General features: G+C 53.6%; 7 protein-coding genes across 7 annotated transcripts; 5 read left to right on the top strand and 2 right to left on the bottom strand.

Moving 5' to 3' along the window:
• Window positions 1–553: 553 nt before the first annotated feature.
• Window positions 554–1,281, top strand: CC1G_02648 (hypothetical protein; the record flags this gene model as incomplete). The annotated part of the gene is made up of 2 exons (XM_001840133.1): window positions 554–1,059; window positions 1,128–1,281. The coding sequence occupies 2 exons, from the start codon at window positions 554–556 to the stop codon at window positions 1,279–1,281; spliced, it is 660 nt and encodes a 219-aa protein (XP_001840185.1).
• A 59-nt stretch (window positions 1,282–1,340) lies between these two features.
• Window positions 1,341–2,633, bottom strand: CC1G_02647 (hypothetical protein; the record flags this gene model as incomplete). The annotated part of the gene is made up of 5 exons (XM_001840132.2): window positions 1,341–1,474; window positions 1,540–1,724; window positions 1,801–1,991; window positions 2,083–2,388; window positions 2,412–2,633. The coding sequence occupies 5 exons, from the start codon at window positions 2,631–2,633 to the stop codon at window positions 1,341–1,343; spliced, it is 1,038 nt and encodes a 345-aa protein (XP_001840184.2).
• A 608-nt stretch (window positions 2,634–3,241) lies between these two features.
• Window positions 3,242–4,863, bottom strand: CC1G_02646 (ferrodoxin-NADP(+) reductase; the record flags this gene model as incomplete). The annotated part of the gene is made up of 3 exons (XM_001840131.1): window positions 3,242–3,396; window positions 3,468–4,638; window positions 4,690–4,863. The coding sequence occupies 3 exons, from the start codon at window positions 4,861–4,863 to the stop codon at window positions 3,242–3,244; spliced, it is 1,500 nt and encodes a 499-aa protein (XP_001840183.1).
• Window positions 4,864–5,084: 221 nt separating this feature from the next.
• On the top strand, window positions 5,085–6,476 carry CC1G_02645 (peptidase M48 family protein; the record flags this gene model as incomplete). Its single annotated transcript, XM_001840130.1, has 6 exons — window positions 5,085–5,103; window positions 5,182–5,338; window positions 5,386–5,452; window positions 5,506–5,902; window positions 5,958–6,274; window positions 6,333–6,476. The coding sequence occupies 6 exons, from the start codon at window positions 5,085–5,087 to the stop codon at window positions 6,474–6,476; spliced, it is 1,101 nt and encodes a 366-aa protein (XP_001840182.1).
• A 366-nt stretch (window positions 6,477–6,842) lies between these two features.
• Window positions 6,843–11,055, top strand: CC1G_02644 (hypothetical protein; the record flags this gene model as incomplete). Its single annotated transcript, XM_001840129.2, has 8 exons — window positions 6,843–7,403; window positions 7,453–7,646; window positions 7,700–7,997; window positions 8,053–8,074; window positions 8,123–9,358; window positions 9,417–10,147; window positions 10,200–10,544; window positions 10,717–11,055. The coding sequence occupies 8 exons, from the start codon at window positions 6,843–6,845 to the stop codon at window positions 11,053–11,055; spliced, it is 3,726 nt and encodes a 1,241-aa protein (XP_001840181.2).
• A 682-nt stretch (window positions 11,056–11,737) lies between these two features.
• CC1G_02643 (hypothetical protein) lies at window positions 11,738–12,744 on the top strand (the record flags this gene model as incomplete). Its single annotated transcript, XM_001840128.2, has 3 exons — window positions 11,738–11,824; window positions 11,880–12,529; window positions 12,603–12,744. 3 exons carry the CDS (start codon window positions 11,738–11,740, stop codon window positions 12,742–12,744), a joined length of 879 nt encoding a protein of 292 aa, XP_001840180.2.
• Window positions 12,745–14,118: 1,374 nt separating this feature from the next.
• Window positions 14,119–15,054, top strand: CC1G_02642 (hypothetical protein; the record flags this gene model as incomplete). Its single annotated transcript, XM_001840127.2, has 4 exons — window positions 14,119–14,244; window positions 14,307–14,409; window positions 14,469–14,670; window positions 14,730–15,054. 4 exons carry the CDS (start codon window positions 14,119–14,121, stop codon window positions 15,052–15,054), a joined length of 756 nt encoding a protein of 251 aa, XP_001840179.2.
• Between the last annotated feature and the right edge of the window lie 3 nt (window positions 15,055–15,057).

Raw genomic sequence — 15,057 nt, 5'->3', positions numbered from 1 at the left:
AATGTTTTACCCGTGGAACACTGCCCCGCTTCCCTGAGCCCTCACAAATTTTCAGCGCTTCGACGTCAGCGCCTTCGAGTCCCATGACGTAAATTCTTGGTAGCCGTTTGCAGGCGTCGCCGAGAGTTGGTCGAGAGTGACCCGAACCGAAATGTGAAAGTTAATTCATTTAGTTTGAGATCAACAGCAAAGCGTCGGTGGATTGGAGTACAGCGACTCCATCGCAGAATCGATGCCATTTGCTTTCTGCGAGTGGCCCCATTCCGGTAGTGCTTTGATTTATAATAATATGGTACTTAATATGCTCTCGGGCACCTCGACATGGGACGAACTCCGCTCCACATTGGCGCCGGAGGCGGCTTTTGAAATGGCAGTGCTCCGCACTTGACCACTTCAAGCCTTGACAGTTTAACGTCGGACCCGGTGTACTCAGTCTTACCAGCGACCCGTCTCGGTGCCGCCGCTTCATCTGATTGTTCTGCGACGCAGAATCTCGTATAAGGGCGTGTCTTTACGTCCCTCTTCCTCAACGCTGCTCGCGAACTTGATTCCCATGACGGAAACCTCTCAATTCTCTCTCTTCAAGGATTGCCTGGCTTCTCAGCTTCTCTCAAAGCCTGACTTCTCCAACGCTGCCGACGACTCGGAACTGGACGAGTTCGCGTCCTATCTCGCCGAAGAAGCCTGGCCTATCCTTCCACAATCATATCAAGAGGCAACATACGAGGCACGAGATTCCATATTACCTAGCATTGACTCGATATCACTGGACAACGTCTCCCCCTCCTTCGTCGATACCTTCATCTCCTATGGACTCGCTCCTAATGCCGATCACGACGATGCCGTCAAGTTCTTGTACAAGGTTATCGGGGAGTACGTCGAGCAGGCTTGCGCGCCTCCGCCCGTGTGGAAGGCTACGCGAGCCACCGAATGCGAGATCTGCGAGCGCGAGGTGGCGTTGAGCTATCACCACCTGATACCGCGCTCTACGCACGCCAAGGTGTTGAGGAGGGGCTGGCATCCAGAGTCGATGCTCAATAAAGTGGCTTGGTTGTGTCGGTAGGTTTGGATTTCATCCAACTCAGATACCTAGGTGGCTGACGGGGTATTATGGTGACGGACCCTAGTGCTTGTCATTCTGCGGTTCACCGAGTGGCAACAAACGAAGAGCTGGCTCAGCACTATCATACAGTCGAGTTATTACTCGTACGTGAAGACATTCAACGATGGCGTGCCTATGCGGCAAAGCAGAAGTGGAGACCCAGGCCTAAACGCCATTAGCATGACGGGTTTGGGGGGTTGAATTCTGAGGGGAGGGTAGACTACATATAAACATGTGTCTAAATGGACGTTGGGACTGGGGTAGGTCCCGCAGGATATCCCTTGGTAGTCGAGACCGCTGTACATCCTTCCACCATCGTCGCATCTTCGGGTCCAGGTTGAATGGGGTTGCATCCAGGCAGAGCATCGAGGTCTATGGCAAAACCTTTCAGTAAGGATCTCACCGGGCGGGATGAAAGGCAGGGGTGGTGAACGTACACCCATCGACAACCTCGTCAACAACCGACTCCAAGGCGCACTTGTTCATCTCCGTGTCAGGTTGGACGGTGAATTCCTTGCAATAATTCGCGTCCCCGTTGAAGTCTGTGCATTTGTCCATCGCGCGCTGGAGAGTGTCGCCCTCCCACCCGAACACGTAGTCCCCGTGATGGCCGTAACCAGTTCTTTGAAGTAGAAGCGTATCCCAGTGAGTTGGGCATGCAGTGGAAGCACGGGGCATTCAAGTGGAGAGGGACTCACGGATCGCCCATGCTATATACGAATGGCTGCGAACCATCGGTTGGCCACAAGTCGTTGAAAGCTCTGGTCTCCCAGATCGTCTCGAAGAGGATCATGGGCATCCGGACTGGGTGGGATGCAGGACATGTCCCTCGGTAGAAATTGAGACCTGTGAAGTCATCCGGGGGTCCGACTGGATGGACGATGTGACTCTGCGTGTGTTACAGTGCCATGCCGCCACCAATGTACTTAGCATCAGACGCGGTGAAGATCATAAGCGCCAAGCGGCCGTTGGGCACTTACAGCATGGTCGGGACTGTCGATGTTCACCCCGTCCCAGCACTGAGGGAAGTACGTCTGGGACCGCATAACGGCTGGACATGGCTTCTTGGGGAAGTCGACGGGGTCCGGTCTCCCGCCCGGGGGTTGACCGCTGAAGTCCTCCAGAGTTTCGTCGAGGCATCGGAAGCTGGTCACCTTTGGCGGTACCTTGGTATTCTCACTTCGTAGCATTGGGTTACCTGTAATCATCCGGAAGCCCTGGCCAGTGTTTGGTTTGTCAGTCAAAGGCCCTGTTTGCCAAGGAGCTCGAGAGAAGATGGGAATGAACTGAGCTTGAAAAACCGACGCACCTTTGGGAATGCGGTAATCTTTCCACCTCCGTTTTGGACGTAGTAGACCGTCATTCCTCCGTTGGGCTGACCCATGTTGATGTTGGGTTTCTGAGGGACGCGGATGAAACTGCCGTTGGTGTGTTTGAAGAACAGAACGGCGGTCCAGTAGTTTGACTTGTTTTCGACCACCTGGCAGCTTGTACAGGTCGCGAGCTTTGGGAGGTCGTTGTTTGGGTCCATGGTGATATTAAACCTGGTTTATGGGTCAAGAAAAACGGTGTTTGGAAGGTGAAGATATCCTCACGCATTCTATTCACCGTTGCGATTAGCTTGGTTAGGTGTCTTAAATCCCTCATGAGATAGAGTGATACGAACCCCGCCGATGATCTGATGTAGATGAGGAGAGACTTGTCCAGGCGTAACGAGCCTAAAGCGAGTTCGAAATCACGCTGGAAAGAGGATGCAGATCTCACTCACGGATCCAACCGCTCAACCACCAGCTGCGAGCATCCAAAACGAATTAAAGCATTGGTGTACGGTGGTAGGAGTGTAGCCAGGCTCAGTAACAGCAGTGTCTTCCAATGCTTCATGGTCGGTCCCTGGAGCGAGTCGAAGAGAGTTTGCAGAAGCGAGGAGATAAAGCTTTATCCTTAGAACCAGTGTAAGTGCGAAAATCGAGCGGGGTACCTCCGTGCTCCACCCCTTCCAGCGAGCAAGTGGTCTTCCAGAAGAGGAAGTATGTCTTTCGAACCAACATTCGAGCTTTCTTGATGAGGGTGATTGGCTGAGATGAGCTTCTTGTCAGTGTTTCCTATCAGCAAACAAACCAATCGTGGCAGGCCAGCTCTTCATCTGTGCCACTTCTGAGCGGTGAAGGTCGAATCGAAGACAGAATGACTTGCGGCCCGGGAGGTATGCTGGAGAGCAGAGATTGAATTCGCAGCGATGATACGTTGGTCTGCGCAGTGGAATCCAGGTAAATTCAAGATGAATTCTATGCTGTCTAAGGTGAATGTATCAGCAACTTCGCTTCGTTCCACGACATCCTCTCCCGTTCTTTCCCCAGCACCTCACCCCTCCGCTGCTCCTCTTCATCCACCTTCTTCCAATCAGAGTACTGCACCACATGCTTCTTCTCGATTCCTTCTTTCACCTCTGGTGGGATGGCTTCCAAATCCGGCTTCGGGTTGAGTACAGTCTCGTATGTGGCATCGGGCGGGGCCTCGTTGAGATGGTCGTTGAGTATGGTCTCGGCAACGTCATAGGCGTTCATCATGGTCGATGCTAGAACGCCTTTGGCGCCGGTGGCCGCCCACCCACTTGCGTACACGTTCTTGAGGATCTGGCCGGTGGTGTTGACGACGCGGTTGGAAAGCGTGCGCAGGTGCCTGAGCCCGGGGTCATAGAACGACGCTGTCGGCTCGCCGTGGAAGCCAAGAGAGCTGATTACAAGGTCGGTTGTGACCTGACTCGACTCTCCTGTTTCCACCGCGCGTTTGGTGGATGGGTCGACCTGCGTGTGGGCGAGTGAGAGCGTCGCTCGGGGTCTTCCGTTTTGGCTAGGGTGGATCTCGAGGCCTGTGGGTGAGCGGAAGAAGTCTAACGACCAGGTTTTCTTCGTTTCCCCGAATCGGTTCTTGGACCCCTTGGAAAGGAGCTGTAGGACCCGACTTTGCTGCCGAGAAAGGGGCGTTCCTTCAGGCGCTTGTAGGATCGAAGTGTCGATTGGGACCATGGACGCCTCTGGAAGATTGATAAGTTCGCGAAGTTCTTTCATGGTAAATGCAGCCTCCAATGGACCGCGTCGGCCAAAGATAGAGACATGTTCGACGCGTGATTCTGCCAGAACGTCGAGTACGTGTTGTGGGACGTCGTACTTCTTGAGGACGTCGACGTTCGTCAGGAGCATCCGTGCTACGTCCAGAGAGACGTTTCCGTTGCCAATGAGTGAGACGTGGGTGAGTTTGTCGAGTGGTGGAGGTGTCTTTGGAGCGTTTGGATGCTGGGTATACCAGTGTACCATGGAGAGCGCTGGGATCGAATGGCTGGACGGCGGTAGCGCAGAGTGCAGCGTCGGCAAAGTGCACCCGGTTGCGAACACGACATGCGAGTAGTTCTTGTATATCGATGATAGAGGAAGGTTCAGTGCGCTGTGAACAGGGCTGACGCTGTCCCCGACGTTCACATTTCCAAAGAAACGGAAACGCGGATCCTCTGCTGTCTCGTCGAACTTGTGGGTGCAATTCTGGGATTCAAAGGTTAGTTCTGTATATATTGCAGAGCCCGGAAAGCATACCTTGACTTCTGGATGGTCTGGAGCTACCCCATAGCGCACCAGGCCATGCGGAGACCATAAGCGGTCAAATAAATGGACGCGAACGGAAGGCGAAGACTGCAGCTTCAGCAGTCTCCCTGCAACATAGAAAGCAGACGGTCCTCCGCCAACAATTGCTAGCTTCAAAGGCCTCATTTTCCGGGTCTCGTCGTCGTCGGTGGTCGTCGAGAACGAAAGGGAGTCATCGTGGTATTATTCCAAGGGGATATTTCACGAATTTCTGACAAATTCCGGAGCTTGAAAGCGGAGATCAGAGCCAACGGAGATCAAATTCGAGGCTGACGAAGGGCGCCGGCAAGCGGCATTCCCCGAATGACCTCACCGTTGACCGCGACGACGAGCTCGATGTTTCCTCCATGTTCCCCGTTCTACGACGTACGTTCTGCAGGCCCAATGTCGTGGCCAGGACAGTGACAAGACCCAGACCCAGACCGTTCTCTAGCAGCCCAATAGCGCGAGAAATTCGTTATGTTCGCTTCGAGAATCCTAGTCCAGGACCTGGAGGCAATGGCGGCGGCCCTGGTCGAAAACAGCTGCTCGCTGAGATCAGCCCACCAATAAAGTTCCTGGCATTCGTGTTGGGAGTAGGCGGGGTCTACTATGTTACACAGTGCGTCGTCTTGAGGTCAATGCTGGGCTTGGACTGACCTTGGTCAGTTTGGAACAGGTCCCACACACTGGACGATGGAGGTTCATGGCCGTCGGCCCACAAACTGAGGCCCAGGTGCGTCGTGGTTGCGTAAATGTGAAGATAGGCTTATCCTGAACGGTTGGTAGATTGGCGAAACCGTTCGTCGGCAACTTTACCAGACCTCGGGCAATCGAATTCTTCCTCCAAACCACCCTATAACGCGCCATGTACGACGCGTCGTGTCGCGCATTTTGACGGCCTCCAATCTGGGCACCCTGCGCGGGGAGAAACGACCTGAAGATACTATGTTTGGATTTGGGAACGTCTTTGGTGGATTTGGCGGGTTCTCGACTCCTGATTCTGACTTTGGTGCTGCAACCCAGCCAAACGAATCCTACGGCCCAGAGAAGGAATGGGATGTCATTGTGGTGAACGACAGGAACATGGTGAATGCGATGGCTGCCCCCGGTGTGGTCGTCGTCTTCACTGGAATCTTGCCTGTATGCCAGGACGAGGAAGGTTTGGCTGCTGTCCTTGCACACGGTGAGTCTCCCTGAATGCTTTCTCATTCCCGCTCACTTATATATATGTCTTCCAGAAATTGGCCACATCGTGGCGCGACATCAAGCAGAACGCTTATCCTCAGAGGCCATTTGGACGGGCGTGGCCCTTGGCCTTAGAGCACTTGGCCTCGACTGGTTCGTCTCTCGGTCTATATCGACCCTCTTCCTCGAGCTGCCCAACTCCCGGCTTCAAGAGCTAGAGGCGGACCTCATCGGTCTCCGCCTCATGTCCAGGGCATGCTACAACCCAAGTGCTGCCCCTGCCATGTTCGAACGCCTAGGCAAATTGGAACAGGCCCTCCCTTCGCTCGAGTTCATACGGACACATCCTACGTCGGAGAACCGTGCCAAGGTGCGTGTTCTACAGGCTCGAATGCCACCCCTTTCGCTGGTTGACTTTCGTTGAACAGATTTTGGAGAAGGCGCTTCCGGAAGCATATCGTATTTTGGAAGATAACCCTGAGTGTATTGAGGTTCGGAAACAGATTAATTCGCTCCTTGAGAGTGCTAGAGCCATTCGGATTGATGATATGGGTGGTATAGAACGACTGTAGCGTAGATATCGTGTTTCTGAATCTCGATTCGCCGCTCAATTTCCTTTCGAATTCAAGTGTTCAAGACTCTTCTATACCAGCTATCGGGATATGGTGTATTCCAAGTGGAACGTAGTCACTCTTCTCTCCGTTGTCAGGACAGCGTTATCAACTTCGTGTTCCCTTGATAAACCGCCAATAGGGCCAACTTTGTAGTACATCTTGCCTTGTCCAATGCTCTGGCGAGGAGACTGGGGACGGGAATCTTATCTTAACTCCGACGTGACGTGACTTTCCCACGACCCCTCGTCGTCGTCGGGGGCAGCGACGACGACGGCATTTCTGAAGACGACATCGCCTGTCGCCGTTGTCTATGTGCAAGCCGCGATGACCCAATCGAGGCGACGAGTCTCCTACGTGATACCACCACCGACGACCCATGTTCGTCGTCTCCAGCTCCCACCGCACGGCAGTCAACGACTAGGAGCCGTTTCGCCCCTGTTGACCCCGCATCCGACCCAGGCGGCATCCGACGACGTCGAGGAAACCCCGCCATGGGCCAGGCACCCGCGACACAGGCTTGGGGTGTCGGCATTGGCACTGGACACGACGACCTGCTTGGCGGGTCGCAGTGCGCCCGAGGGCATTCTGTACTCCGGCGGCCGCGACGGCCTGGTTATTGCTCGAGATCTGCGGGTTCCAATGAAGAGACGGCGAGCTCAGCTGTCATCCCAGAACCGGTTAAAGGACCGTTGGGAGGTTATCACCGGCTGGGCGGACGACGCGATTGAAGAAGAGGGTGAGGACGGCGAGGAACGCGGTCCCGATGGCGACGTGCTCGGCGAGGTCGCCGCACAAACCAAGAAACAGCGGTCGGCGAGCATCTCGGGCGACGTCCAGCTCGAAAACATGTGGGAGACGGACATGGGTCTGTTCAAGGCTGGCGTTGTAGGTCGTTTGTCTCCATCTTTCAGGATTCACTGAAAGATCTGAACAGCACAGTGAATTCAGGCAATCTGCGCAAGCCCATTCGGACTGGATTAACGACATTCTTCTATGCAATTATAACCAGACAGTCATCACGGCGTCGTCAGATGGAACAGTGAAGTCCTGGAACCCACATTCTTCAATACCTACCGATCCAGTGGTCATCGGCACGCATGTGGATTATGTTCGTTGCCTGTCCTTGTGGTGAGTTTTGCCCTAGGCGGACGAGATTCACTAACTAACTTCGACTCTTGTAGCCGCGAAAGGAATTGGGTCGCCTCCGGATCCTTTGATCGAACTATCAAACTATGGGACTTGAGCAGGCCAAGCTCGCAGTCTCCTGAGCCTTTGGTGACACTCCATCCCGCTGACGCGACGGCTGCGAAAGCGTCAGTGTATGCTATTGCTTCGGATCCTTTTGGTCGGACTATCGCGTCAGGTTCTCCGGAACGAGTGGTCAGGCTTTGGGATCCTCGTACAGGAAAGAGGACGGGCAAGCTCGTCGGTCACACCGACAACATCCGTGCCATCTTACTGTCTGAAGATGGACGCTATGTAAGTGAAGGACATCTGTCGTTAGCGCCTCGATTGACTTCTCATTATTTTCCAGCTCTTGACCGGCTCTGCTGATGGTATGTGTTGCAACCCCTTCGACACTACTTTTACTAACATACCCCTAGCTTCCATCAAGCTATGGTCTCTTGCTTCACAAAGATGCTTGCACACGTTTACCCACCACACGGAGTCGGTCTGGTCGCTATACTCCTCCCACCCCTACTTGGAAACGTTCTACTCGGGAGACCGCACAGGACTCGTCTGTCGAGTCGACGTCGAGGGCTGTGGTGACCTTTCCGATGGAGAGTGCATCCTGCTGTGCAATGACTCGACGGACTGCAGCCACCCTGCATCGGAAGGGGTGAATAGCATCGCTGTCATGGACGACAATCTCTTGTGGACGGCATCCGGCTCGTCGACCATCAAACAGTGGCATATACCTCAACCACGGCGCTCGAGAGTCGTCGAGCAAGGCGATGGAATCATCCACTCACCTCCCATCAAACGGCGTTTACCTGTGTTCCAAACCAGTGGTATTGCGTCAGAAGCGAGCACCCGTCCCTCCACGGGCAGTGGGGAACAGCCCCGCCGCATGTCCTCCGCTCCATCGGTCCGTTCTCTCTTTTTCGACCAACAGAACAAGCCCCGGGATCTCGGCTTGGACGACAAGCTGAACGGTCTTCCACTCGACTCCCTAGTAAAACTCCTTTCCCCGAACGACCCCTTCGCCTCGTTCACCCATGGCCGGACGATGCGGGACCCCGAAGTGGCGACGCTTTATTCTGCTGCATCGATTGCGTCCGTTCCGCGCGGCGCTGGGCGTGCCTTCACCTACCCCGCTCTCCAAAGTAGTCCACTTCAAAGCTCCAGAACGGAGGAGACGGTCATACCTACCAGCATTGCCCGAGCGAACTACGAAGAGCGGGAACTGGCGTCCGATGCCACGCCGTACTGTACGCAGCCAGACGACATTATCAAAGGCGACGATGGCCTCGTACGATCGATTATCCTTAACGACCGTATACATGCGCTCACTGTTGACACTGCGGGAGAGGTGGGGGTATGGGATATCGTGCGTGGCGTGTGTCTGGGTACGTATCACCCTGAGGATGTGGCTGCCGCTAGCCATGCAGGCAGCGTCTCTAGTGGGGCTGGCGATACTAAGGAGCGGAGTCCAAGAGAGGCTCTGGAGGCAGTCAGGGAGAGGATCGAGGGGGAAGGGGTTGCGAATACGTGGTGTGCTGTTGATACCAAGGCGGGTGTTCTCACCGTGCATATGACGGAGCGGTGCTTCGAAGCTGAGGTCTACGCCGACGAAGTTGGGTTTGCGCATGATAAACATATCTCTGAGGAAACTAAACGTATGTGGCCTTATTTTTCTCTCTCCTCAGACAGAGCTCTGATCCGCTTGTCTTATAGTGAATGTCGGGAAATGGGTTTTGAGAAACTTGTTCATTGGTTTCATCAGGGAAGAAACTCGTCCTAAAAACATTCGTGACTCCCCGCCTGGTGGAGCGGAGAGTGTTCTTCCACCATCTATCAGTCGTGTTACCCATGAAGCCTCGCTCGAGTCCCATCGCAAACTTCGCCATCGCCGCACGCATTCGATCGAGTCGTCCAGGAAGGGGTCCAAACACATACCCATGAGCAGTACGGTGATCAACTCTCCCAAGATGATACCTGCTGTTGCGCCGGTTCCAGCGACTGCCCTTCCACGATCATCTCCTTTGCTAACCCCCATGATTCCCCTGCACCCGCCGAAAGAAGCCTTACCCCCTATCACCCAGAGCCCGTTACCTTCACCTGCAAACGAAATGGCTCCCACCACCCCTTTCCACCAACGGACGCGATCCGGAACGGTGGATGGCTCAATTGTACGAACACCATCTACTGGGCCACCAAAGGAGGATTACTTTAGCATTCGGAGACAGTCGTCGACTGCTGGTCCCGATGAGACGCCTACGGCTATGTCTTTGCCCACCCCTACCGCAAATGCGAAGATCGAACCGCCTCCGACGCCTAGCACGCCGAGTGGGCTGATGGGGAGGTTGAAGAGCTTTGGGAAGATGGGCAAGCGGCCTGTGAGTGATTCAGCAAGCCCGGTTCTCGGTGCTGTTACGCCGACTCTGGATACTGTGAACCCTGTCGAGGTACGTTGTGCGACGAGCTGCCTCCCTTGTTCTAGGCTGACCTTGGTTCCAGGACATTCCGATTGAGATTGCCAAGACGCCAATCCAGCAACTCCTCTCTGGGCCTCTGACGCCTCCTGGCAATGCAGATGCGCCACTTCACGCCTTCCCTCCACAGACAGTCGTCTTGATCTCTGAAGAAGCGACGCCGAGTTACAGAACGTTGTATCGGGGATACGTTTCGGGCACACAGTATGACACCAAGATCCTCGAAGAGGTCATGCCTCTCTGGTTGGCGGAGTATTTGTTGCTTAACAAGTTGCCACCGATGGCTCCGTTGCAGAAGATGAGCTTCGTGCTGTTGCCTTGGAATAAGGACCCTGATCAAGAGCCTCTGCCTGAGTTGTTGAACTCGTATGTCGGCGCTCGTTCATTACCTGGCGGTGGACTGATAGTAACCCCTGGCCCTCTAGTGCTCAATCTAAGCTAACCGCAAGTCGGTACCTGCGTATTGCCAAAATTCTAATCCACGTATGTCCCTCTCCTAGTAGTAAGACTGGCCGGTGTTTTCACCCCTGACTCTTTTGCAGGTCCAAGACAAACTCGAGAAAGCCACTTCAGCGGAATCACGCGCGGGTTCGATCCGCTCGTCCGTCGACAGTCACCATGCCGCTCAACAACAACAACAACAACACCAAGGCAACAGATCTCCTCGACTCCGCCCTGACGAACAGTATGAGATTTTGTGTAATGAAGCGGTGTTGCCTGTGGATATGACGCTGGCTGCTGTGCGGCAGTATGTGTGGAGGCAGTCGGCGGAGTTGGTGATGTATTATAGGCGGAAGGTGTCGACGTTGAGCCAGAGTCAGAGTGGGAGGGGGTCTGTCACTGTGAGGGAGGTGCCAGTGCAGCGTGGAGAGGCTTTGTAGTAAGTGTGTGATAGGTTGGTTGCCTTTTTTTGCTTTCGTTTATTGCCCCCGTTGTATGTATGTATTCTATTGCTGTGCTTATAAACCTGGAAGAAGTGTGTCGTGCCGTCTGGGATGGGGATTAATTTTTTGAGCTTTCACTCATGATGACTAAGGGATTCCCACGATGTTTAGACGCCCAGGTTCGGGCGCTCGCTGCGGCGTTCGCAGCCACGAAAACTCAGTGGCTAAAACGTTACAGGTAGAGGAAGTATACGTAGGTCTGTGTGAGATCTAAGCGCAATAAGCTGGTGCGGCTTATTTGGACCTGCCGTATGGTGACAGTAAAGTCGGTCGGAAGCTAGCATGGAGGGCTGGATGTTCGGTTTAGTGGACAATGTGGCAACTCCAAGAGCCACTTTCAAGCAAAAGCTCATTGGGATTAGAAGATTATACTCTGGGGCCCTTTCTACTGGATGACACTGTCCGTCGGATAGAGGCTCCACACAAAGCCATGCGGTCTTATTGTCCGTCGTATCCAGGTTGATGCCTCGCGGTGGGGCCATTGTCTGCTGCCACTGGTCTTAACCCTCGACTTTGAATTTCCGTTTTGGGTATTTAACCTAGTCTTTCGTGGGAAATCTGCGCTGATATTAAGAAGCAGCGATTTAAAATCCGTGTAGAACCGCTTTTCTTTCCCTCCATGCCTACCATGACTATTCCCTCCGACGGTGTGCAGATTCTGCTAGAGAGATTTGGGAGGGATGCGGTGAATGCCTATCTGGAAGCTGTGAGTTGTCTACTTATTTTATGGATTGAAGGTGACTTACGACCATGTTCCACAGAACTTCCCGCTAGAGACGATTGAGAGCTTGAACGAAAGCAATGCTCATGAATGGCTCAGAAACCCGTCTGAGCTTGAGGCTTGGGTTATTGAATGGAAAGGTCGTCGCTTGATTGCTGGTCTTTCGGACGACGACTCGGGCAGTACAACGAACGCGCTCCCTCCGATGGGAACTCTCATTCCTCTTTTCAACCGAAGGACTGCCGCGACTAATACTTTGGAATCTCGTGCCCACCGACGTGGTTTGTCTTTCTTGAGGTCTAAGAGCGCACTTGGAAAATGTCTTCTTCATGGAATTAGCTGCGGGGGCGATGGAAGGAGACGAGAATCGCCAAGGTTTCATCCTTACAACCGTCCCCGGGCCAGGGGTCGACCTATTTCGTGCTCTGGATGTGCCCCCACTGCTGGTTCGCAATCCTCTTCCTCGGTGTCGACTCGACAGAAGTACCAAGAGTATGCTATGGATAATGTCTCGATCGGTGAACTACCTAGGGATCGTGTTGCTGAAAGGGCCATCAGTGGTCCGAGCATCTCTAGGGACAACGCGAGCTCAGCGGACGATAAAGATTTGGCGGACACCGGCACAGGTTCTGACTTTGGATCTTCGCCTGTTACCACGGCAGGTGACAACGCGGGCCCTCCTTCCGTCAGGTAAGTGCTTTCTTTTATGCCCCAACTAGCTTCTTCGAGCTCATGCTTACACACCTCTTATACATTCAGACAGGACTATTCGCCCGTTTACGATCCCAATCTGGTCAATTCTCGAGGACAATACGACCCATCCAGCCTCATTCCTGACTCAATCCCCTGTGGCTTCTGCATTGGAGAGACGGAGACTGGCGAGCCAATTCCCTGTGGTCAATTGATCAACTTCAAGCACCCCAAACGGCTCGCCCCCAAAACTGCCATTCAAAAACACCTCATCGAAGTGCACGGAGAGAACTTACGAAATGTGGCTTTGCCTGGTCAGGGCGCTAGGTTAATTTGTGGATGGGCCAGGAAGGGAGAAACTAGGCCCTTGCTTGCGAAGTGCAATGCTATGATTAGCCCAGGTTCGATTGGGCCACACATTTTCCGCGAGGACCACCTCCTTCCAGACGATTGGCCGTGCCTCGTCTGCCCTTTTGTCGGGTGTAATAAGACCTTTGGGGCTAAGGTCGGTGATGATCATAAATCAGTTAGGCACCATGTTGCGAGGGAACATGGCGCTGGACACTCTGCCAAATTGTTTCCGAAGTCGGTAAATTTGTAGTAGACACGCATATTATATATACCAAGTCGTACATAGTACATGCTCTCACTGGTCGGTAGGACAGAATTAGGACTAGGAGAGGACATCAAGAGGAATAGATCGTGTAGATCATACTAAAGCCATGTATCCGAGTCGGAGGAGTATACACTTTCGTAGTGGAGTGGGATTGCGAATATTAGTGGGATTGAAGACTCATTGGGCAATGCCTTTCGTAGGATGACTGTATCTTGAGTGAATTTTCTCGCTTTCAGGTGAACTCCATGAGTGCCTCCTCGGTAACCATATTAGGGGAGGGCATTTTCAGCTTGAATGTCAACAGCCGTGGGCAAAGGCCCCTGTCATCCGAGGTCTGCGGTGTCAGGGATTCGTCGACCTCGCGGTTATTGGCTCACCTACAACTCGACACTATGGCGTTAGGTGACTCTGAGCGGCTTGATTGGTCGTCACCTACGCAACTAGATCTCCTATGCCAACAGTGTCAGCAAAGCGTGGGCATGACCTGGATACACCGCTTTATGGACTTGTATGCTCTGCGGGCACGATTCTTATCCTTCTCACCGATGCTTTTCCTGCTAGCGACGCTCTAAACTTAGTACAACCACCCTTGATTCACACATCCTCGGTTCGTGCCAAGCCCCAGCCAAGGAGTTACACATACACTCTGCCAGCCATCCCCCTGAAAGTCTGTCGATTGCCATCTGGTAGTCTACCTTCAGCTTCAGCCTATCACAACTTATGACAGTTGTCTCTGCGTCTTCTTACGCGGGCGCTGCTTTTGAGACAGCCACGGGTTTCTTCTACCGTATAAAACGCTGGGATGGTGAGCCGAGGATAACATCACCCTCATTCGTTCTTTTCGTTTTCTTTCTTTCGCTTTCCTTCCCTTCGTTCCTTTTGGCCAGGTCGCCTATCTATCTTTACCGATTTTTACCGAGTTCGTCTGGACAAACCGACGCCCCCTCACAAGACCTTTTGAGATATCGCCACAATGATTTCAAAGATCTTCACGCTCTTTACCGCCCTCTCCATTGCCCTCTGCGCGACCCAGGCTGCTCCCACCAACCACGAACAACCCGGTATGCTGATTTCACCGGCTTTGTTTGACGCTCAGACAGTATGCATAATCTAGCGCCCGTTCACGTTCCTGCCCCTGTTCACGAACTTCCCATCCACAAGGCCCCTGCTCACGAACTTCCAATCCACAAGGCCCCTGTTCACGAGCTTCCCATCCACAAAGCCCCCATTCACATCCCTGTTCACAAGGCACCCGGCGAGATCGGTAAGGAGTCCGGACCAGTCAATGTTTCATTTTTTACCAACGCCTCGACTTCACTTCAGTGGTCCCCAAGCATCTCACCTTCGACCGATGGGGTGGCTTCGACTCCTTGAAGGGCTTCGACAACTTCTACGGCATCGATAACTTTGATGGACACAGGTTCAACCAAGTTCTCATCAAGCCCAAGCACGAGCTTGTCTGCCGCGTCCAAAGGGTTGAAATTGTCCAACAGCGCTTGCTCGTCCTCCAGGAGCTCGCCAAAAGGTACATACCTGCGTTAACCCCATGATCATTATCTTCGATTAAACTTCTCTTGTCTCAAGGATCATCACCGAAAAGGTCTGCGAAGTCGAGGCCCAGACGATCCTCTTCGAGCAGTTCCACGGTGGCTTACGCAGCTTCGAGCGGGACTTGCTCCGCCTCCCCGGCGCCCACGAGGTCGGCTATGACGAGAAGATCGTCGGGCACTTCCCCAAGTTCTTCAACGAGGATGGCTCGCTCAATGATGACGACTGGGGCTTCACCGGACACGAGCTCGGCCGCCACACTGTCATCGTTGGAGGCCACAACTGGGACGACAGCCGCTCGTTCAGGACTGTCCGGGATGCTTGGCACAATGCCCGAAATGCCTGGGCGAGGTTTTGGTAAAGG

Source organism: Coprinopsis cinerea (genome assembly GCF_000182895.1).
Source record: "Coprinopsis cinerea okayama7#130 chromosome 4 map unlocalized cont3.4, whole genome shotgun sequence".
Lineage (NCBI taxonomy): Eukaryota > Fungi > Basidiomycota > Agaricomycetes > Agaricales > Psathyrellaceae > Coprinopsis > Coprinopsis cinerea.
Note: the sequence above shows the minus strand (reverse complement) of the source record. Positions and strands in the feature narration are given on the sequence as shown.